The sequence below is a fragment of the Lytechinus pictus genome, chromosome 11 (assembly GCF_037042905.1).
Source record: "Lytechinus pictus isolate F3 Inbred chromosome 11, Lp3.0, whole genome shotgun sequence".
In the NCBI taxonomy this organism is placed as follows: domain Eukaryota; kingdom Metazoa; phylum Echinodermata; class Echinoidea; order Temnopleuroida; family Toxopneustidae; genus Lytechinus; species Lytechinus pictus.
The window spans coordinates 10520206-10544813 of record NC_087255.1 but is presented as its reverse complement, the minus strand read 5'-3'; the positions used below and the strand labels follow the sequence as shown (position 1 = coordinate 10544813).

The 24608-nt window shown below is 36.2% G+C and overlaps 1 protein-coding gene across 4 annotated transcripts in view; it reads left to right on the top strand.

The window, feature by feature from the left end:
* The window catches only part of LOC135155988 (polypyrimidine tract-binding protein 1-like), a 31780-nt gene extending 7457 nt beyond the window's left edge, over window positions 1-24323 (top strand). The window contains exons 3-15 of one of the 4 annotated variants that reach the window (XM_064106701.1): window positions 211-441; window positions 2293-2536; window positions 3431-3489; window positions 3854-4025; window positions 7212-7313; window positions 10334-10467; window positions 11757-11790; window positions 13559-13651; window positions 15290-15387; window positions 16750-16868; window positions 17579-17653; window positions 17936-17999; window positions 18619-24323. In XM_064106701.1, the coding sequence (XP_063962771.1) occupies window positions 211-441; window positions 2293-2536; window positions 3431-3489; window positions 3854-4025; window positions 7212-7313; window positions 10334-10467; window positions 11757-11790; window positions 13559-13651; window positions 15290-15387; window positions 16750-16868; window positions 17579-17653; window positions 17936-17999; window positions 18619-18687 (1494 nt within the window). In that variant the 3' untranslated portion in view covers window positions 18688-24323. The remainder of the gene's footprint in view (window positions 1-210; window positions 442-2292; window positions 2537-3430; window positions 3490-3853; window positions 4026-7211; window positions 7314-10333; window positions 10468-11756; window positions 11791-13558; window positions 13652-15289; window positions 15388-16749; window positions 16869-17578; window positions 17654-17935; window positions 18000-18618) is intronic. The other 3 variants (XM_064106703.1, XM_064106702.1, XM_064106704.1) reach the window with 3 other exon arrangements.
* The last annotated feature ends 285 nt before the right edge of the window (window positions 24324-24608 follow it).

Genomic DNA, 24608 nt, shown 5'->3' with positions numbered 1-24608 from the left:
AAATCCATCATCGTCATATCGTCATCTTCATCATCATCATCATCATCGTCACCACCCCACTACCATCACCACTACCACCACCACCACCACCATAACCAATTACATCACAACCACTCTCCCCATCACCGTCATCCTGATACCATTTTCAACGGTTACATCTACCAACATCACCACCACTACCATCTCCATGACAACCAATCACACAATCAGGCCATGGCTGTACAAGCCGCCCTGGCTGCCGTGCACGCAGTCCTCAACACCTCCTCCGCCTCCTCCTCCTCCTCCCCCTCCTCCTCTGGCCCCTCTTACTCCATGTCTGGTAGCGGGGACCACCCCATGACTTCTTCATCCTCCGGCGGCGGTGGCTATGGAGACCGTATCCGTGACTCTCCTCCTCCGACGTCCTCTTCTGGAGCTAACCTGGATGCCAATACCATCTCTGTTGGTTTCTCTTTTGAATTTTTCTATTTATTTTTAATTTTTCACTTATATTTAGTACTCTGTTATAATTATTACTACTTTGCACATATTCTTTTTAGCTTATATTTCACGTTCTGAGCATGCAAAAATCGTACTTGAATTATTTCATCTTTCATAAAATGGCATTTACTTCAAAAATCAATTGAGCATCCAAACACCATGTTAATATTTCTGTTGTAGAATCGTTTTGTTCTTCCTTTCGGAAATATAAACTTTGAGAGAAAATGCCATTGATTCCCTTTAAAATATTCATGCATCTTTTTTACTGGCCACATCCCTTTCTCTTTGAATTAAATCTATTTGTCTTATTCATTTTCCTTTTTTTTCAAATTCAATTTTCAAATTATCTCTTGCATGGGTATTAATATTCAATGCTAGGCGATCAGAAGTCTAAACAATTTGAACGTCGTGAATAAAGGACAATCAAAATTCATTATTTCATTCAATTTATTATTCAACATATTTGTACACTTTAATTTTATTAGCTTTCTTTGAACTAATAAGTTATTTGTTCTCTACATTGTGAATTCCCTTCCTATACTTGGTGTCATAATTTCTTCATTATTCCTGCTCAACTCAATAATCACTCCTTCCTGACAATTTCTAAAAGCCCAAACCTTTCTTTAAAAAAAAGAAAAACCAAGGGTACATTCTGATTGCTTCTAAATAAAAATAATTTTTCATAAAAGTAACAAAAAAATGCAAGGGTATTTATGCCGAATTTGATATTTGCTTATTTGTATTAATCTGATTTTAATATATAACAGCATTGGACTATCTTTATGATGATGGCTGAAACAATTCTATTAATTGATTGTAAATTCATTAAAAGATTAAAGTTTTCTTGCTTTATATTATTATGTTACATCTTATGAGGTAGCAATTCTTTGTGTTGCAACATGTTGGGCCACTAACACAGTCTTCAACTTCCTTCTTCAAATGATTTGAAATTTTTACAATATTTTTTTTTTCATAATGCAAAAGAATATATAAGTATAAATTTGTTTCATATTTGCTGAAAAGAGATGCTCTTAATGTTCCATACTACGAAAGTAACAATACAATTACACATTACAAGTAATGGATGATTGCATTAATCTAAAAATGACAATTTCCTGTAAAAGCAAAGAAGTGGTTTTCAACAGATTCTTTGAAAGTCGATTGCGTCACCAATATGAATTGTTATACAATACCTAATCAGACATTTTCTGAAATGGGTAGCTTGCTTCATACTCATGTTTATTATTTGGACATTTAGTATAATTCATCGTTTAGTGAGGGCAAGGGGAAGTAGCAACCTATTTATGCTTCTTGTGGTAAGGAAGAAATAATAATTCGATACCAAATTTAGTTACAAAATTAATTTATACGCCAGCGGGGCCTTATGATTTTATTGTTCCTGTTGCAATTCTCCGTTACATACAAATTATAACTGAACATTCCGAATGAATTGTAGAAGAAAAGTTTGATTTGGGGAATATAATTTGCTTCTTGTAGTATAAAAGGAGTTACCCTTGGGCCTGCCTTTATAAAGGACTTGGGATTATGGGAACTTTTATGTTTTGGTAATTAACAGGTAACATGGCTCAGCTGCCAATCAAATCAAGGTTTCCACAGTAGATACCACCATCGTAAAGTTACCAAGCAAGTCTAGCGCACTTCTCAAGCTTTGGCTTACCCTCAAACTTCAATTCTCGAGTCGCGACTGCAGTAGGTTCTCTAACCCTTCCCGTAGCTAGTCTTTAAGAAGATATCTTTCTCAGCCCTCCTAACCCATTTGCGCCCTTCCTCTTGCTCCCTTCCTCCCCACAGCAAATCGCCTCACAAGTGGCCCTCCAAGCGGCCCAGCATCACCCCATGCTCCAGCCTCACCTAATGCAACAGCAGCCCCAGCACCACTCGACACATCCCAAGGTACCCGACACGGGCGGTGGAGCCAACACCATCCTCAGGGTCATCGTGGAGAATGTCACCTACCAGATCACCGTGGACACCCTCCACGAGATCTTCAGGAAGTACGGAACAGTGCTCAGGATCGTCACGTTTATCAAGAGCGGTAAGGACGAGAATGATTGTCCCTGAAGGTTCGATCAGTTGTGGCATGAGAACTGTCCTTGCAACAAAGTGCCACGTGTCACCAAGGCAAGACAGCCGGTCTCATGGTTGCAAGAACCTGTGGGCAATCAGTGCTGTAAACGTTAGCAAAGGTCTTGTCTGAACAATCTTTTAGACTGTCTCAGGTACCATGAGAGTATCTTAAGATGCTTTCCTGCTGCCTAAAGAGGATACAAGATTTCTTTCACTTTGTCCTAAAACTTATAATTGGGAAAGATTGCCACAGTTATGTACCATGCTATGTCTGAACAATCCTTAAGACGGTCTGAGGTAGCTTTAGAGTATTTTAAGATCCTTCGCTACTGCTTAAAGAGGTTATCCGTCAAAGAACCTATCTTTGCTTAGCCATGTCTGACCCATCCTTGAGACTGTCTTAGGTACCACTACCCTAGCGTATGTTGAGTCCCTTTCATACTACCTAAATAGCTTATCCTTCAAAGACCTCATCTTGCAGGAGGGATCACATGCTTTGTGACCAAAGAGAATACACTGCACCCTCCAGTAAAGTGTATTTGATAAATATTCTACAGTTGGCAAAATGCGGTGAGACATCTTCACTAAACTTGCTTGTTGACCCATTTCCTACTGGAATTGAGTAGCCCCTGTACAGAGTTTGTAGAAATAACAGAATTTGGGAGAATCAACAGGGCAAAGACAAACTTTCATTTCGTCATAATCAGCTTTCATTTAAAGGGTTACTTTCATTATTTTAGTGTACGTTTTCATGTTTTTAAGAAATGTAGATTCATCTGGGTGGGTAAATAGTACTATTTATTTGTCTCCACGTATTACTGTGAATCTTTCCTTTGTCATCCAATTTTGTCTGGTCCTCCAGGTCAGTTCCAGGCCCTGGTACAGTTCTCAGATGCATCACAAGCTGCTGTAGCTAAATTAGTAAGTATCCCCCCAACCCCAGAAATAGCAGGAATCTCCCTCAGAGCTCGATGACAGGAGCTAAAATACCTCATAAGAAGTTTCAGTCATAGTGATCTTTTCATTTGAATAGAATTAAAAAAAAAAAAAGGGGGGGGGGAATGGGAGATGATAGATTTACTCCTTTTTTATCTCACTTCAATTCGAAGGGAAAAAAGCACTGAATATTAGGAATTACACATTTTTTAGTGTGGAATCATTAGACAGGAGATGTTCTTTGATTAAGCAATGTTCTGAAAAACACCTTTGCAGATGGTGCAGTTCACCACCCCTAATCATGTTGCAGTACATTATTTTTCTCTGATTATTCTCTGAATGATTGCAGGAGTTAGATGGAAAGAACATCTACAACAACTGCTGCCAGCTCCGCATCGACTTCTCCAAACTGACCAACCTCAGTGTCAAGTACAACAATGAGAAGAGCCGGGACTACACGTGTGACCTGCCGCAGGGTGATGGCCTCACGGGGGTCGATCCCAGCACTGCTGCTATGTTAGGTAAGCTGCTCTTGGGCAAACTCCCCCCGGGAGAAGGTACAGGTCGTGAGCAGAGTTGTAGACCATGCTCTGTCCACTTATAAAATAATTGAGTATCATTATATCCTTGTGTTTTTTGTTTTGACATGAAATACCCACCCTAATTGCTTACACCATAACTTTTTTTTTTGCTCCATATCTTGTTTAAATTGTCACCGAAGAACTGCTCACTGGGCCCAGTCCTCCCATTGTTCCCTTTAAGAATGTAAGACCAATCGTATGCTTTTGTGTGTTTCAACAATATGCAGTCCCACCCCGTAGCTTTGATGTTGTCCTCATGAGTCCAGATAATTTGCCACAGATGCCCAGTGTAAAATGACCCCTTTTCCCTGTCCAAATTTCATAAATTGTCCACCTGTTATACTACCTTTAATCCACCCCACTGCAGCTTCCATCCCTCTCCCTATAGTGCTTATGCCAGGAATTATTTATTGTAATGACTTCAGCCCCCCCCCCCTTAAATATAGGATAAACTAGCCCCTGAATACTGTTTAAGTAGATTCAGGGCACTTTGTTTTCATTATATGCATTGTGCTCATTGTGCTACCAATCTGCACTAAATTTGTGATGTTTATGCATAATGCACTCACCAAATCAATGGGTGTAGAGGATCATGGCTACCAACAAGGACGAGTGATCCTGCAATGATATTAGAACATTTATTTTTGCTTGAATTGGGCATGCTTTTAACACAATAATCTATCATGATTGATTTTTATCCCCTTTCGATTGTAATTGAAAGTGTTTGTTTGGAACTCTCGAATTGTGATTATATGTCTCAGGGGCACTGCAAGGCATGAATAATACATGCATCTTGAGCAATCATAGTAAATTATTGACAATTGCATGTATAGCTCTGAAAACATTTTTTTTTTATTGATCCATTATTATACTCCAAATTAACAAGAGCACATGAATGTCTTGCCCCACTTTTCGTTTAATGATAAATTTTATGAGAACAAAGCGAAAAATAGATTTCATTTTAAAAGTAATCAATTGATGAAAATTGTAAGTATAAAAAACCCCAAAGATATCAGAGAGATGAAGAGCCATTAAAAAAAAATGTGTTGCATGTTTCCATTTATCATCAGTCTGGTTAGTACAAATAATACTAACTAATGCCAATGGTTTTATTGTTTCTATCTATTTGCAGGGAGGTTATAGTATGTGATATTGTTTATATTACCCTTTAGGGAAGTTATAGAATGTGATATTGTGTATATCGACCTGAAGGGAAGTTCTAGTATGTGCCGTGGCTGGGAGACATCCCAATTTCCTGAATCTACCCCTCACAATAGCTCCATGCATTATCAATATGCCAAGAGAAAGAAAAATGCTGCAATTTTTTAAAGCGAAAGTAATTAATTGTTCGCTCCCCGACCGTTTGCCCTTTGTAACTCATTTATAATTCATATTGTCTACTAGGGCAATGATTAAAGAGAAGAAAAAAAATAGAATAAACCATAGCATGGGCAGTCTGCCTTGCATAAGGCTATTGTTCTTTTATATAAAGGGAAGAGAGAGAGAGAGTGGAATTGGAAAAGGCAATTAGCATTTTCCCCTCATGCATGCAATATTCTATAAAAAAAAAAGTAAAATGAGATTGGTTAAGTTTCATCCAAACTGGCAATTCTGTATAATGTTATTTTGAGTGATACTATTTTGCACTCTCTACCTCTCAAATAAAAGACTTGTGATAGAAAACCTCCCCTTAGCCAACCCCAATTATCAATAAGAATTATATTAAAAAATAACCAATAATGAGAAATTAGTTTTTTTTTACAGTATTAATCCGAAACTGAAACATACTGAAGGAATTGAATATTACCTGTTTGTGGAAAGTATTATATATTTTTTTGTAATTTTAACAACACTTTGGAGATGTGTGCTATTGTCATGGTTACTTGTATCAACAAATGCACTCACAAAAGACTAAAGTTCACACAATATTGCGTGGGAGAGGTTTTATTCTTTTGTATTGCTTTAAATGTTTCACTTTAAGTTGATGGTGCTTGTATGAGAATGCATGCATGGCATTGTATAGTTATATTTAATTCATGTAACATATTGAAATTAACTCTCGGAAACATACTTCAAGGCAAACAATTTACACTAAAGATAGCATGTAGTTTGTGGAGTATACTATTATGTATTGATAATATTATTCATGAAATAGTAGTATTTTACACAAGTCAAACTTGTGTTGAATGAGAATGACTAGTTTACTACAGATGTAGTAAAATTAAAGCACAATGTCTGGTTCCTCAATTTGAATCCCCAAATGTTTGTCAAAGTTATCATCGATTGTCCAATTATGTGTTTAATGATGTCCAGTTCAAATTTCTGTTTCATTATACATTTGTACATTGTTTCATTTTGGACATGAGGTTTTAATCCCCGCAGCACCTATGGTCCATTGATAGTTCCTGTGCATTTTACAAAATTTCATGCTTGACCCGGCCATATGCTAGAATGCTTGACCCCCCATATGTTTATATATGCAATGTTTTGTCCATGTTTTTCATTAACAATAAGAGACATTTTAGGGGGATGGTGTTGTCGAATTGTGTGTGCTTTGTGCTAACCACCTCATTCTCCACTATCTCTTTTGCTTTGATTTGTTTATGATAGAGCAGTCCAGCAAATAATAAGTCCTATGGATGTTACAGTATGTAAGGAAACATGACCGCAGCAACCATATGCATTTTTTATATGACTAAGTAAGGGATAACTAAAGATAGTATAGGAGAATGATTTCAAATTAAAAGCAATGAAAATATAAATATTCTTGGTTCAAGAGGATGTTGAGAGCAGCTACCCTCCCCCCAAGAAGATAAATGAATAAAATGATTATAAAAAAGAGAAATTAAAAGAAGATAAAAAGGACATGGTACTCAATGTGTCAAGGCTTGTTGCTTGTCAGCAAGAAGTGCCTATGAAGACATCATTGGAAGACATCATGTACAGGGACTCTGTCCACAGCCAACATTGCAGGACTGCTCTTGGTATCACACACACACTTACACATTGCATTATGACACGCCCCCTCCTCTTGACCCCACCCCCTGTGGTTTCAAGCCATGCCAATCATTTAAATGGAATTAACCCACTCTGTATGTTCCCTGTATGTACCTACAACCGTTTCAGGACTTGGTGGGGCTGCCGGTCTTATCTCGCCTTATGCCGCAGGGCACGGTCTGCCCTTTGCCGGTACGACGCCGGTCTCTCTTGCAGGATACCATCAAGCAGGTACTTGGTTAACATGATAATCGATTTGTGCAACTTCTTCTCTGTCTCTCTCTCTCTTGCACCATTCATGATCTTCTAGAATTTAACGTAACATAGGAAAGGGCTTCTGTTCTATGCTCTTGGCTTCCCGTCGACTGGACGGTCTTCTGTCAATCTCACCTTCTGCGCTGTTCTTCTTGGAATGGCACGATTCCTTCTTGAGCCTGATCTTCTCATTTAACTGTGTGCGTGACTGTGCCAGTGGTCTATTGTGTCGATTTTCTTCTGATTCTTCACTCTAATTCACAGAATTTCTTTTACTCCTACAGCTTATGTCTTGCTTCTCTCTCTCTGATGGTTTGACCGTTTCAATATATTCTGGGTTTCCTTGCTTCACTTACATTTTACTCAATGTATATCTTTCATTATTCCTGTATATATTTAAATAATTCTCTTTTCTTTCAGCTCTGCAGTCTTCTATACCATTTATCTCTACCCTTAACAGGGATTTCCATTTTATTTTAACAAACAAACATATCTTTCCCACCATTCAGAACATCGAAGCATGATCGATAATTCTTCTTTCACTAGTTTCTTTGCTGTTCTGTGCCGTGCAAATCTTCTCAACTTCCTCACTCTAAAACAGTTAGGTCCTCTTTGGTGATGAAACTATGTTGCAGAATCGTTACAAATTATAATCAAAAGATATCTGTATGAGTAGTAATTCCCATTAGTTTTTCAGAAATAAATTTGTCCAAGATCTGATTTCACAACTTCAAGGGGTTTGGTCTTGTTTCTTTAAGTATGCTTTAAACTTGTTCTCTTTTGGTTTGCATGTTTAGAAAATGAAAGAAAATTTTAGAAATATATTTAAAAGAAAATCTGTAATGCGTTTTTGTATTTGATTTAAAAAAAGAATTAAACAACAATTTCCAGAAAAAAAATTATATATCATGTGAAAAGAAAATGGACCTTAAAAAGTGTATTTTAGCCACGAAACTCTCATTCCCTGAATAATTGGTGTCCTGGTATTTGCATTGGTAATCACTTTTGGGCATTTTTTTCTCATCAAAGAAAATATATCCTTGCAATTCAAACTGCCGTTGTATTTTAGGTCAAGTTTATGATAAATTGAGCTTAGATGATAAATTTAGTGAAAATACTATTATAGTCAGCATTTGATCCAGGGTTAAAAAAAAGGTGTTAAGAAAAGAGTATGTGTTGATTGTGTTCTTCAACAAAGTAGTTTCATCTTGCTTTCTTTTTCTGTCAAATTCTGCATTGGTTTTCTTTTAATTGTACAGTTTTTGGAATGGCTACTTGTTCTGTAACTTCCTTTACAAGGCTTGGGTTCATTTTTTTCTGTCTTTGGAGGATAATGATAGTCAATTTGACCATTATCCACTCCTAATTTTTACCTGTCATCTTTAAAAGATCGATTTTCTCAAAGCTCCGCTACGAACATTGCAGATTTGCTACAGAACAGTGACATACATGTATCATTTGTTCATTGTGCTGTTTAGTCAAATAGCAATGTTCTTGTGTGGTTTGCTTTATTTCTAATTCTTGGAGTGATACGGTAGCATTAATGAAAATATTAGCTTCATTGACATTTCATTTTGCTATCTTTCTTTTGAATTATTAACATTTTGGGGGACTGTACCCCCATTTGTTTTTTGTGTATATATCTTTTGTTCATTTTGTTTTCATTTTTTGTGTGTAATCTCATTCAATTATCCCTGTCTTTGCTATCATTGATAAAAATCATCATTCCATTGCCAATGTAGTACTGATAACCTTTTATTGCTGTGTTAGTTTTTTTTCGTAACAAAACCTTACCTCTCCCTCAAATCAAACGTAATACAAAATAATTCCCCATCTGTAAATTGAGTGTGTGGAGGTATGGGTACTGTGGGGGCGGGGGAGATCTCAAGGATTATGTTATTAGACTACCATTGACCCTATAATTGGAAAACATAACGAAAACCATGCAAATTTCAAACACAGATTTATTTATCATTGGCCAGTGATGATCTTAAACCTAGAGTCTTGAAGTAGCCAACGATATTATAACTGTGTGTATACTGAATATAGAATTTTAACCCGTTGCATACTGGAACCTGGATTGTTCCTGCACAAACCATGCGGGAATAACATCCAGTAGTCATCTCGTTAAGAACAGTAAATAACGAGTCTGAGCTATCACCATACACTAATCGTTGCTGTGCATCTAACCAGAAATGTCCCCATGTTAAAAAAATCCCTTTGCTTTTGGCTTCATAATCTGTTGTCCATAGCATAGCTTTTTGTGACCTTTGACCTATGACCTTTCACCTTTGCATGCATTCACCTCTGAACCTATACTGCTCTTATCCTGATCTAGAACTTGTACATGTACTTATCTGTGATTTATACTCAATATATATACTTTGGTAGTTACGTTGTTTTATAAAGAGTTCTGTGAATATTATTGCATTTAGTGTCTTTCTTAAACATTTAATCTGCTCTGCATTTTAAGAGTCATGATTATGTACGCAAATGAAGTTGTCGGTGATTAACAATGACGGTCATAATTTTGGAGTAAAGTAGTCTGGAGTAGAAAAAGTGGCAAAGTGGAGTCACCATGAATGCTATATTATGCTATTCATTTATCACAAGAGCATTTTCACCACTCTTTAACAATGATTGTTAAATTAAACTTATATTGAAATAGGATACACCTGAAGTCATCTTCGGTTCATTTAGTAGATGTATGAAGCTGCACTTCTTTTTACTATTATACATTATCTGATAATAAAGTGTTGAAATCTCCTCATTAGCTATTGCTATCAGGCCTGATGCTAGGTCAGAAAGAAGTTTGCTGCAGTATCTTGAATGCACAACGTATTTAATAGTAGTTGATAACATCCATCACCCATGAGAAAATTGGAAATGCCCATTCTAACTTTCGAATTATCATCAGATCAGAGAAGGTAGCTAGTCCAATACATACTTTGACCACGCCTTAATTTTTACACCCCTTGTCTACCCCCTATTCACAGGAGGAGTACCCGGTTTCCCCGCTGGCCTCTCTGCCTTACCCCAGGCTGCCGCAGCTGCCCAGGGCATTAGGCTCCCGGGCATGTACATGCAGTCGGGCTGCTGTGTCATTCTGGTTAGCAATCTCACTCCAGAGGTAAGAATACAGTATGAAAGAGAGAGAGATAAAGAGAGAGAGAGAAAGACAGGGGGGATCTTGAAATTATGGTGCTTGAAAAGGAAGTAAAGAGATTAAGGAAGGGAAAGAGGGGTTGGTAAGAGGTGTTGGGGGGGGGGGGGGTGATATGAGAGGTCAGAAGGGGAGGTGAGATTTTTTTAAATGAAAAGAAAAAAAAAGGAGAGGGGCACATTTTTAAACAGGATTGGAGGCCCCATTTGTTCTTGACACACATCTCCATTTGACAATGAATTGCAGTGGATGAAATTGATCTCAAATGAGAGATGCAGTTTATATTGTTATTCTTCATGTATGAGAGTTATGCACGGTCTTTTTAAACCCCTTGAAGGGGACAACGATTACAACAATGATCCCAACACCAGCCTCGCTCCAGGATTGGTGTTTGGACTTGTGTTTATTTGGCCCCAACACGAACACTGATGTTCAACACTGTGAACTTGAATTAATATTTTGTCTCAAGTAAACATTGTGCCAAGCTTATTCAACCATAAATCCCAACGAAGGTTGATAGTTTGTGAGGATTTTTCATAATTTTCTTAAGTATGCTGATGTGCATGTCGGATAAAGGGGGATCTGTTCAAACCCCATTTTCTTTTACTCCTGTTCAGTTTTTTTAATAAATATCTCAGAATCACTGTCACTTTCTGTCTAATCTATGACTCTAACTTGAGCTTATTTGAAAATAGTGAGATAGAAATAGAATGAATCCATCAAAATTTTAATAATATAGAATTGGGAATACTATGGGAAACTGCAGTAAGAAGATACGCCTATGTTCTTTAAAAAATGATAACTAGAGAGAATTTGTATGATGCATGGTGAATCCATACTCTATTTTCTCGAATAGAAAACCGCTATTTTAGTTCTCGGTACTCGGTATGCTTTCCAAGTATAATCCCCTTTAGTATTATGTATATGATGGGCAGTTTTTCTCCCTTCATCATTTCAACCTATTTTTTTTTTCCTCTCAAAAATCAATCCTTGGCATCCTTTTCTTGACGATCTGTAACTTCTCTCTGTCATATACGAAAGAGAATCGGGAGGGACAATATGACAGCAAATATTTCAATTTCAATCATATGTTTATATTGTATATTCTTATTTTTTTATTTTAAATCACATTTTCGTCTCTCTTTCTTTCTTCCCTCCAATTAAAAAAAAAAAAACCTCTCGTCTGTTCTTCTGTCGATCTTCATCCGTACGCTGTGCCTCTTCGCTGTTGCATCCTCCAACCTTCGCGCATATAGCTCGTCACGCCTCAGGCCCTCTTTACCCTCTTTGGTATGCACTATATCATACTCCTAATTTTTGTTGTTTTTTTTTTACGTAAAGATGAAGTCGAGTTCTGGGGGTGTTTCACAAAGAGCCAGGTGTGACGTGGAGTCGTGCTTAAACGCCTTCACGCACACTGTATCTAACTCGTAACCTCATCATTGATGACCGCAGCGGTGTACGCCCTCTGAGCATGGTGTGACCAATGCGATGGTGCGTTATATGCCGCACACTACTGATATTTAAGTGCGACTCTTAAGTTACACTCAAATTTTTGTGAAACCACCCCCTGTTGTAATCTTGTTTCAGAACTCTGCTTTGTCTCTCTCCTATTGGGTGTAACAACATTTGTCATGACTATGTATTAACTTTCATTAGTTTTTCTCAGGAGGTAAAAGATAATTTAGAGTAGGGGAGTTTCTGCTGTTGAATAGAACCTTCTCTTTGTATTTCATTGGTTTGGTAAGGCCTATTAGCTTTTCAATATAACTCAGATCTTCACACTATCTTTTTTTTTTTTTAATCTGTATTTGATGTCTACATGTAACAAGCATGAAGCAATTATAAGCATTTATGTGATTAGTGATATTTTTTTGTTAGTTGTGAAGAAAAAGAGAAGTCATCCATCTTCATACAATTTGCACCTACTTTTATAACTCTCAGGGCATATATTAGAATAACTTGATCCCTTCATATTAAAACAACCAACATTTTGAAGTTTATTTAATTTCTGGTTATAAACTTCTGGTTAGAAGTTTAAAAGAGAACAGACTTTCCTGCTATTCAAACACCTTTTACAAGCGATTCTGCAATGTTTAGTCAAGATATGGCTATAATGAAGGTTTTTTGTTGCTGGTTGTGTATTTTATTTTAAAATGGTGGTTATCTAATTGATTTTGTCTAGAAATTAAAGTCTGAAATAGTGGATATATTGATTTTTATTTCAAAATAGTGTATTTTTATTTGTTTTTAAATGCATGTTGTGGAACTGGTCGTAGTTTGGTCTTTTTAAAAACTAAATTTCATTTATGGCATAGGAAGGCTTTGGTCCTTAGGCTTACTCATTAAATGGAAATACACAAATTCTTTACTTTCTTTGATAATCGCTTCTGTCCTATTTGTTTATTACCCTCTGAAAATTCACTTTCTAAACGCAGCACACTAATGCTTTGAATCCACTTATCTTTTGTTCTAAATTATATCTGTATATGTATTCCTTTTCTGCCCATCTTAATATTAAAGCTATGTAGGAGAGATGAAATAGATCATTAAACATTTTGCGTTCTTGGTACTGAAATTGAATTTGTAAAGTTTGAACGTTTGAAAACAATTTTCATCCCCTTCCAATGAGACTATATTCAAATCCAATTTTCATGCTTGTCACATATTTTTATTGGTTTTTTTAACTTCCAACTGGTTATTCTGTGATTTTGTTTTTCCAGTTAGATTTTAAAATAAGAACTGTGCTTGTTAGTCGGTCATTATAGCATTTTTAATCCACTTTAAACTGTCATACTTTACAAAAGCATTCACATTTATTTTTGTGTACTAGTATATATTTATTGTGAAGTGAGAATTTGTAAATTTCTATCGGCATGCGTGATTATTTTCCAGTTGACATTCCTAAAATTTTGTGTCCTCTTTTTTTGTTGTTGATAGCAGCATGCCTTAGAACTTTGCCGAGCAAACCACAAAAAGAGTTGATGTTTCTAGTTGCCTCCCTCTTCTCTGTCGTTGACGATCTATGTTCTCTTGGGTTATTCCATTCTTCTTACAGGTGTCTACGGAGACGTGCAAAGGGTGAAGATTCTTTTCGAGAAGCGGGATAACGCTCTGATCCAGATGAGTGATCCTCACCAGGCTCAATTAGGTATGGGGGAGTACTACTTTGTTAATGTAGCTTTCATATTGATGATAATAATGATAAAAAATTAATATTACAAAATTACATTGGCTTTCTGTTGAAAAGCGCATTACATTTAAGATTCTTTGTTTAGTTTTTAAAGCTCAGCATGGCTTATCTCCATCATACTTGTCCAATTTACTAAATGATTATAACCCACCCTGTGACCTTCGATCAAGCAAACAAGTACTTCTTCAAATTCCCAAAACCCACCCAAGCTTTTATGGTAGCAGATCATTTGCTGTAGCTGGACCAACCCTTTGGAACAAATTACCCCTACATATCAGACAGGCATCCACTTATTCAACTTTCAAGTCCTTACTCAAAACCCATCTTTTCCGAAACTCATAACTAGGTGTAGTATAGGTAATTATTTTATAGGTAATAATTGTAAGTTTAAATATTAAGTAATTCACAAGTCTATTTTCTTTGTTTGCAGTATGTGTATTTTGTTTCCTTTATTGTAAAGCGCGTAGAGAAACTTTCAGTTTATTATGCGCTATATAAGAGAAGTATTATTATTATTATTAATATGATAACAATAATTATATAGGATTTATATAGCGCAAGTATCCTCCTTGTAAGGTGCTCAAGGTGCTCTTATGTTAATGGTGAACCAAATCAGGTTGGCAGCCCGATTATGCGTTTGAATGATAGTTTGATAGATATAAAAGCTTCCATAGTAATTTATTCATTTACTATCAATTTGGCAATTATAATATACAATAAAGATTCTACAATATATGAATGAAAACAGAACCGTAGGCGGGTACATGTAGCATAGCTGCCCAGGTTTGGGAAAAGGTAACTCGATAACTGTGACCCGAGGGTCTCCCTCCCCAACCAAGCTACATGTACATGTACCCAGGAATGATGAACCAGCTTGAGTATCCAGGCACAATTACGTAAGGGGAATATTAGTTTGATTATCATTGTACCGTTTGTAGCAATGGTGAACTAGACTATACAAGTCAGAATTATGTTTGGTGTAATATTAGTTATTTAGATTTCATACCAATGGTGAACTTTATCAGGTAGCCAGGAATTGTATTAGTAGTTTGATAGTTATTGTAGCTTTCCTAGTAATTGTGAACTAGCTTGAGTAACCAGGCACAAAAAGCCCGGGGGGGGGGGATTCACGAAATAAGGCATACGGGGATGTTTTGGAAGAAATCCCTAAACATGGGGTATGTTTTTTTTTTAGATTTTTTTTTTTTTGTGCTTGTCAAATTTTAATAAATCCTTAATAATGGGTACTTTTTAGCCCAAATGACCGGTAAATATGGGTATGGGTTTTGAACGTTCAGCCGAACACCCCTGTCCAAACCAAATCTTAGTACCCCCCCCCCACCCCCCCGCGGAAAATAAGGTAGGGGGAATATAAATTGTACAAATATCTAATATTTAATTACCATGATGGTAATCAAGACTATTTTCTCGCTGCACTCATATGAAATATTGCAGGCTATTTTTGAAAAAGGAAATTAGTTTTGCTGATGGGTCTGCGAAGCCATAAAACAGGTATTAGTTTCATCTTTATTCTGTTGGTGTCTCCAAATGATTCAATTATTCCATTGCTACCGATGATCTTGTTCTCCCATGCAGCCATGAAGCATCTCTCTGGTGTTAAGCTGTATGGAAAGCAGATCCGTGTCACAGCATCCAAGCATCAAATGGTTCAGCTCCCGAAGGAGGGACAACCGGTAAGAGAGAGAGAGAGGAGAGAGGGAAAGAGAGAATGAAAGAAAAAAAGAAGGAAGGAAGAAAGAATGAGTGAGAGGAAGCAAAGAAAGAAAAAAAAAGAAGGGAAGAAAGAATGAAAGAAAGAAAGAAAGAGAGAAGAAAGAAAAAAAGAAAGAGAAAGAAAGAGAGAGAAGCAAAGAGAGAAAGAAAGAAAGAAAGGAAGGAAGGAAGGAAGGAAGGGAAGAAGGAAGGAAGGAAGGATGGACGGAAGGAAGGAAAGAAAGAATGAGTGAGAGGATGCAAAGAAAGAAAAAAAAGAAGGGAAGAAAGAAAGAAAGAAAAAAGGAAAGAAAGAGAGTAAGGGAGGGATATGGAGTGAGAAAGTTGGAGATCCAACAGCTCCTTTGTTGTGCAATATTTAATATTTTAAAAAGAAATTGTAGATACTTCAGATGTCATTTAAAAAAAAAATTGTTTTCCAAATCCCCAATTTACACAAGTCTAATGCAGACAAGTTGAAAATGTTGTTTTTCCTCCCCTGAAAAAGTATTTTCATCCCCAGAATGCTGCAATTCCTCTCACAGAGTGAGTATCAGCGAGAGAGAGAGAGGGGGGGGGGGGGGTTAAAAGTAAAAACTTTGGTTTACAGAACATGGGCCAAGATGGTCCATGCATGTGTTTATCTGAGTGAAGTGCCTTCTACCTTCAGCAGAATTTAGTTGATTTACTATAATTTTTTATTTGTTGTAATTCCAATGCCTAATTTTTTTTAATTTCATGGCAACAAAGACTAGTTCTGATGTGCATTATTCGAAGTCTTTTCAATCACTCTTGAGACACAGTCCCATTTCTATCTCATGACTAGAAAAAGATATCTCAAACACTCTTCTTATTTCCTTTCCAATGTTGAAGACTGATGGGGGTGTTTCAAGAAACTTGCGATCAATTCCAAGACAATTTTTGGTCCCTTCAATCGTATGTCTTGTTATTGATTGCAACTTAGTGATTGCCAATCTGGCCCCATCATACAAAGAGTTGTGATTGATCCGTTTAATCGCAACTATAGAGAATCAGCAACGTCAACCTCTACAAATAAATGTTTGTTCAAAATATTTTCTAGATATAATGACTAATCATACATTCACTGTTTTCTTGACAATTAAGTATGCTTCTCTTTGTTTTCAAAGGACATTGAGCACATTTCCTGAAGAAAAAATTATGACATTGATGGATTTCCATATACTTGAGATTGATTGGATCAATCGTAGCGCTTGCCCAGATTTGCTACAGCTAACATTGATCTTTCAATTGTAGAATTGCAACAGAATAGTTGCAATTGATTGCAAATGTCTTTACTTTGTCATGATATCACCTCTCAACAGGATGTCGGTTTGACCAAAGACTTCAGTACGTCACCCCTTCACCGATTCAAGAAGCCGGGCTCCAAGAATTTCCTGAACATTTACCCACCTAGTTCTACCCTGCATCTCTCAAACATTCCGTGAGTATCTCCCAACCCCGAAAAAAGGATATATAAATAAATGCATGAATAAATTGATAATTACATATATAAATCAAAATTAAATAAATTACGTAAAGTGAGATAAGAAAAGATAATGAAAATAATTAGAATAACTATTTATGTTTTTGCAGCCTGACACAAATCTAAATAATTGCCCATTTAAATTGCTAGTCCCCCCCCCCTCAGCCTTAACCTATCTGTTCAATACAATCGGGCATTTCAAATGAAATTAATTGTAGTCTCCAAACACAAAGCTTCTACTTTTTCCCTGGTTTTTTTCTGGAGGAGGGGGAGGGAGGGGGCAAGTGGGGGTTCAAATCAAAATTTTAGTACTGCAATTTCCAGGCAAATTGCTTAACAGAGAAGTTGGCTTCAAAGCCATTCAAATATGAGTATTATTCTTCTTTGCATGGACCATTTTGACATGTTCTTCTATTGATCTGTCATAATTCAGTGGTTAATAATACTTGGAATTCAATCTTCATATGTGTTACTGTGTTAGACATGCATGAATAATCTCTGCTTAAAATATCTCCTTGCCTCTGATAATTTTGAAAAGAAATAAGAAATATTCGTATTAGTTTATGACTATGACTGATTTATTATTGCCGGATTACTGATCAGGTGAATCTGAAAGTACGTATTTGAGTGATGTCGCTTGATTTTTAATTTTTCAACTCCACTTGCAGGCCCACTGTCGATGAGGAAACATTAAAAGAAGCATTCACCCAACATGGTACTGTAGCAAACTTCAAGTTTTTCCCGTAAGTACAGCTATCCTCTCTTTATCTCTTGTCATCATCATGAAGTATTATCTAGGTAATTCTATAGACTATTTTGGTCCGACCTACACGTGGTACCCCTGTTTCCTGGTTCGAAAATGAAAAGAAGACATGCTGTCAGTTATTTGTGGCTTGAAAGGTTCGTGTTAGAAAATGTGTAGATTATGCATATATTAACAAATCTGTAGGTTTAACACCAGTTTTCATATTGATATTCAACAGATTATGTGTAATTGTTTTTTTTTTCTTTCTTCACTCATACAGGAAAGACAGGAAGATGGCACTCCTGCAAATGGGCTCTGTAGAAGAAGCAATTCATGGTCTAATTGTAAGTTATTTATTGGTGTACATCAGGGTACAGTTGTTGGTCCAATATTACTTCTTTTTTGTGGGTGTTTAAGCTTCTGTGAGTTCAGTATACCAATTTATTGGTACAGTTGTTGATCCAATGCTACTCACTCCACTATTTCAAAAAGATTTTGTTAAAAATTGTGTTACATAATGATAAAGTTAAACTGACAAATTCTGGTGTCCACCAGGATAGAGTTGTTGGTCCAATGCTTTTTTTTTTAAACCTGTGAGTAAACAGTTTCATGTTATAGCTAATCAGAGACTTATTCTAACAACTCATTGAAAGATTAAATATGAGCTGTTTATTGGTGTTCATCAGGGTAATGTTATTGGTCCAGTACTACTTAATCCACTATATTTAAAAGTTTCTGTTAATAAGAGAGAAAAATTTAGATCCACGTTTTAGCCACAACTACAGCGACAAGTTAACCACATCATGAAAGACTCATCTTAGAGTTTTCATACTTAGAATTCACAATGCCATCTGTTCTATTACATTATTACGATGGATACACTTTCTTAATGGCTGGTTCAGTCAAAGCTAAGTTTAGTAGAAGTGTTACTTATTTCATTTTTTCTTTGATATTTAAATACAGGCAATGCACAACTACCAACTGGCTGAGTCAAATCATCTTCGTGTGTCGTTCTCGAAAGCACAGATCTAGAGGCGAGACCACCCCCCCTTAAAGAAAGTCAACGCACACATGGAGCAGTACAACCAAGCGATATCGCAATAAAATCAACCAATCTTCGCAGAAATTGGAAGGGGACAACATGCCAATAAACCAAGAACGATAACAACATTATATCTGAATCACCCTTAGTGCCATTTAAAGATGGGAATCATGCAATGCAATGATGACAACGATAACGGGGGAAAATATGATAAAGAAAGTACACTGGTCAGAGACCAGAAGGACTCAAAGATATTCTGATTAAATGTTTTTGAGGATTGGCAATATTGGACGGAGTTTATTTAAAGGTGTTTTTTAAGATAGAAATATGAGAAAGGAGCATGGATTTGCCCATGATGATAACATATGACTGTGATGCTTTGATAGGCATTGTTAACCATCTCCTGTTATCTGGACAGGGTTTTGTATGGTAGTTTATATGGGATAAATCTTTTCTGCTCCCCTTTTGAACTTCGTACTGTGACCTTTTCTTCTTTTGGATACCCTTCTGCCCCCACCCTTATTACCCCTGGCGACTCTTACACACTTTCTCAATGCTTACAAAATTTCATCTTTATATATGGGCAAGGTTTCTATGAAGCACTTGCATCTACAAATTATGTATACCGAAGCAAAACATATGCTTTTGGTAGTGATCTCATGCCTATATCCTTGTTTATCCCTAGTTAGCTAAGGAATTTGGTGTGTACATTGTAAATACATAAATTGATAACAGAGATGAGAGAGAGAGATATTTTGCATTTGTAATTATTATACAACTGCAATGTGTTATTTTGAATGAATTTTTGAAAACATTTTGATCGCATGTCTCTTAAATATTCTTTCTGTGAATTTTTCGATGTCAGATAATTTTACTCTAAGCTGTATTGTGGTGTGGTGTAAATTTCATTGAATTTTTTTTTCTTGTATTTCCTCTCTCTCTCACTCTGTGTTTTCGGTAGCATTGAATTTATCTCTGCTAACCAAAAAAAATGTCACAAATCACTTTTTGAGGTATCCTCTTTTAAGAGTAATTTATGTCAATAATCATGTATCATTTCGTTGAAAATTATTCAACCGTATTTAATCACCTTGGTTAAAACTCAGAAATTCTTTGTCTCGGTTTTACATTTCTTCTCTCAAAAGCTCCAAGAGCTTATTTCCTTCTCTTGCGTGACGCCAAAAGGACGTCGAAGCCCGACGCTCAGGGTCGTTATCAAGTTTGAATCATTACGTATAATCTTTGTAGATATTAATTTGCCTGTTTTAATATTTGTTTTTGCTGTGAGATTAATTGCTAGAATAATTCAGAGACTATTAATTTCTTTGAAAAAGAGTCACAATTTCACTTTGCTTGGTATTTCCTTTCTGCTGTGAGCATGTAGAATTTCGCCTTGTTTGTGAGTCACCGACAATAATTGAACATTCCACATGTGTTGCACTTCAATTATCTCTTTTTTTAATAATTCTGTGTGTCGCCAACTGTGGTTGGATGTGATAAAGGACAGGCCTGTTTTATCCATAGTACAGTTTGAATATATAAAGCAATACATTGTATTTCTTGCTTGAGTAATATATGATCTTTAATTATCATTTCATTGCTGTTTCTGGCATTCTTACATTTTCGATTATTAAAACATATTTGTACTCGTAATAATCTGATGTGTTCACTGACACACATTCGGGTTTGATCTCACAAATTGTTTTCCACTCCCAATGAACATGTTTGAATGCAAACGGGACAATCAATTGCAGTAGAAAGAAAGTTTGATAATCATTTTTCGATCATGTATGCTTTCTTGGTCTGCGTTTTAAGGATATGTGCAAAGTGCAAACTGAAAAAGAAAAAAAATGAGGCTTTGTTTTAGTCACTGCTGTTTGAGATGTTTGATAATTGTCGCCTAATCAGGCAGTTTAACATGTGAATTGATACTTGTTTGTAACCGCAAGTGATAATCTGTATATCTTATCTAATTTCCATTCTTATCCAACGTACACTAAGCTATATATCATCTTTTTAAGCTAATAACTACTTGTGTATATTCAGAGAGAAAGAAAAATTTCTTGTACATGTCATATTTTTTGTTAGGTTAGCCCATTTTTTTCACTGGGTCTGCTGTGGTATAATTGTGTAAAGATATTAAGGCAAAGCTTTGCTGAATTATTTAGTTTCCGTCGTGTATTTCTCTCCAAACTTGCGGAATTCTGTCACTTTGTTGTAATATGTGCACCCTCACACGGCCTGAAATTCTGCCTTTCACGAGCCTGTAGTCTGAACAGTTTGGGGGAAACTCTTCTCGTGAAATTGTGCAAATTTTTTTCTTTTTGAGGGATGAAATGTTGGGCGGCTGATTTTTAATGTGCCTTATAAGAATGAGGGTGACATAACCGGTACTATTTATGATTTTCATGAGGACGGACGGATAAGAGAAAGACAGGAGCCGCGAAAGTTCGGTACGAATTCGGAAAAGGCAAACTTCCGGCTCTAGAGATTGAGTCCACTCATTCTGGGAACGGTTTCAAACAAAGGCTTGGTTTCAGACGGTGTGAGGGCAATTGGAGAGCTTTTTCCACTTTTTTTCCGAAATAATCATGCATGCTCATGATATTAATGAGAATTAACGTATTAATGACCATGCTATGTTTCATTTGTCGTCTATCTAGATGCGTATGCTGCTCTCGCACTTGTGTAATACGTCAGAGGGTGTACTGTACTATTTTTTAACGCTTCAAGTATGATTCTTTAATGATATGGTATAGAACAGGCTATTAATCTAAGGGGATTTGTGAAAACCCCCCTCTCCTCTTTTTGGATTTATTAGTCTTGTACATGTAGTGTATTGGCAAGTTTCACTATATTATTCCATGTTGTTTATCTCAGTGGTATTCATAAACGTGACTTTGTACAAATTTGACATGAGATAATAATATTGTAGTTTTCAAGTTATCTTAGATATTTAGAGAATGTACTTGGCTAGCTAAGACGTTTACTTCTACAAATAAGTGGTTCTAGGGTATGTACTTGCTGTATTTTTCTCCTTTAATCTTCTCTGTATTTTTTTCTGTGGAGGCTATGAGAGTTATTTCTTCTTCTTCATTCAAGCTTCTTCGGCTTTGCCCATTTTTTTCTTCTCGTTCTTGGCAGTGCCCGTTGACTCGCACCGTGGAGTTAAGCGGCATCTTTTTGCGTGTTTTTGTTGTGCAAAATTTATCAGGCTTTGCAATATCATGATTAAGAATAACACTTTTAACTCATAGTTTCAACATCCAGCTGCATGAGATTTTATTTTCCCATTTGTTATGTAACAATCGTGTTCCTCCAAACCGCCAATTGTTTCAACAAAACTATTATTAACACGCACCAATCAATAGAGTTTCTCCCTCCTTTTGTTTTTTCCTCACTGTACATAAATCCCCCCCCCCCTCCTATTCACATTTTTGTTTAGTAGCGGTACTTTACCCGTTCTTCATAAATGTTTGATTTTGAAATCCTTAATTGTTTCACAGTGATAATGTGTCATACAAGTCACTCATGTATCTCTATTATGCTTTTTTCTCTCTACACGCAGTCGATTGAGCGCAAACAGCGCATCAACGTCTATCGCTACGCTATTCTCTACTCACATCGATGCAGTTATGAAAGCCTCTCTTTTATGTCATGTCTCTACTACACTCAGTTTGTCAGTCAACAACCGACCACCTCCAAATTTTAGCTCAATGACTACTCCCACGCTTGAACTTGATCTCACGAGCTGCTTCCGCAAGCAGCATACTGTTGTCAAGCGAGTATCGAAGGGTTACGAATTGGAGGTAGTCCTTTCAGAGTGTTTTTTCTCTTGGAAACTATTTGTTTGAAAAAAGGGTTGCCAGAACCTCAAAGCTCGTATCACGTTGGTAAAAAAGGAAGAACAAAATCATCTACGGGGGAAACGGCGGTGGAACAGGAATTAATATTATTGAGAGCAGTTCAACCTAAAAAAAATTCAGTCTTTATAATGGATGGAATTGTGAGAGCATTTTGAGTGAATCATGACTGATACTTAAAAAAAAAGAATATCCATTAGAACATCAAACTATTTCCCTTAAATGGGACAAATACAATCTTACCATCCATTGAGGCTGAAGTAACATTTATCACTTTGCCCCATTTGTTGATCAAACTTTAATCTCTCTGAGCTAAACTCTTTGTGTTTCTTTACCAATGTTGTGCCTCTAGTATTGTTCTGGCAGCCTTTTTTTCATAATATCTGTTCAGATTTGATTTTTTTTTTGCTTGATCATACACCATCCACGGCCATAGTCTCATAGCAACACTTTGTATCCTGCCATTTTATTATTGAGTTTTTTTCTCTCTCCTCTTCTTAAGAAATTATCCTTTGTTAATTTTTTCTCTCTATTCTCCTATTTCTGCTAATAAAACTCTCAAGACTGTGCAAAAAATCTTCTCTTGTGTTCTCTCTTTTCTCTTCGACTCTTACTACCACTTACTACTACCACAATCACGTATTCTCTTGACAACACAACAATCAAAATTATTCAAAACTTGTGTATTCTTCTCCTGGTCTATTCTGTATTCTTCTCTCTGCAACATATGTTTGTGTATTATCTCAAGTGTGAGGCTGTCAATTTTGAACTTGTTTATCCTATAGCCAGGTTTTTTTCTCCTTTTTTTTTCCTTCAAAATTAACATTTTGTTGCAACTTGCTAGTTGGATTTTTATCATGAAATAACTAAGTGCATCTTTTTTCTATTTTTAACTAGTAGTTGTGATAGGTTTTAGCATGTCTCATTCTGTTGGAGACCTTAATTTTGTGTGGTGTACCTAGATCTAAAAAAAAAAGAGAATTTGTTTGTATGTGATTAATTTATTGATATTATATATATACTCCAATCGCATCCCAACATTGTCTTTCATAATACGCTGGCCTCCGACCTTTGACCTTGCACTGGAGGTCAGTACGAGCACACATCATGGGTCATTTACAACTTGAGAACATTCCTTTGATAATCAGTCTGTGGATTCCGCTTCTTTTTTTAAACCAAAGTTTTTTTTATCACAGAAACTATAGAAAAGAATGTGTTATACACTCAAAGATTTGCACCCCACTCGACAGATGATTTAGTCAATAGCTAGCAATTCTCCGGATTTTATAAGACGGATTTGGACATTTTTATTTTTTCACTTAGCAATCAATGTACAGACGCAAATGTTTTTTAGGGTATTGGATACAAGGCCTTAATTTATTGTCATTTTTATTCCCCTACAAACTTTAGTGAATAGTGTAATATTCTGAAATCGGAAAATTGAAGTACCTTGAGATAGTACCATGGGATTAAGTTAAGCTTAATCCCCCTGGAATTAGGTTAAGCTTAATCCCGTGGGATCAAACATATCTTGAACGATTGCGCTTGGGCGATCGATTTGGAGATGCTCGTTGACTCGACTATGACTCCAGAGATGCCTGAAATAACCAGGGATTTTTCAAGTGTGTTGTAAAAAGAAAAAAAATAATGAAAGAAGTGAGAAAAGCTAAAAAAAAAGATTGAAGAGATTGGATATATTAACGTGTGATTTTCATGGTAAATTAAAAATACTTGTTTTATACAAGAGGCTGATGGACCTGTGAGATCATGACAATGTGTGTTTTAATGGACATTTGCATGTTTTTATTCCAATTTTTTTTTGTCCCCACCTTTTTTCATGTGGGGGATTAATGTTGCATGGTATGGGATACATTTGCCAGCGATTTGTTTTTCTTGGTGGGTATTGCAGAGGTAGAGAGTAAGAGAGGAAGTGAGACAAGTTAGAGAGAGGGGCGAGTGTCTTACAGAATCTACTTGACATAGATAGCGAGATATTCATCTTGCCAAGTCAACCTAATTTCTCAATACATTGACGTTGCGAGAAACAA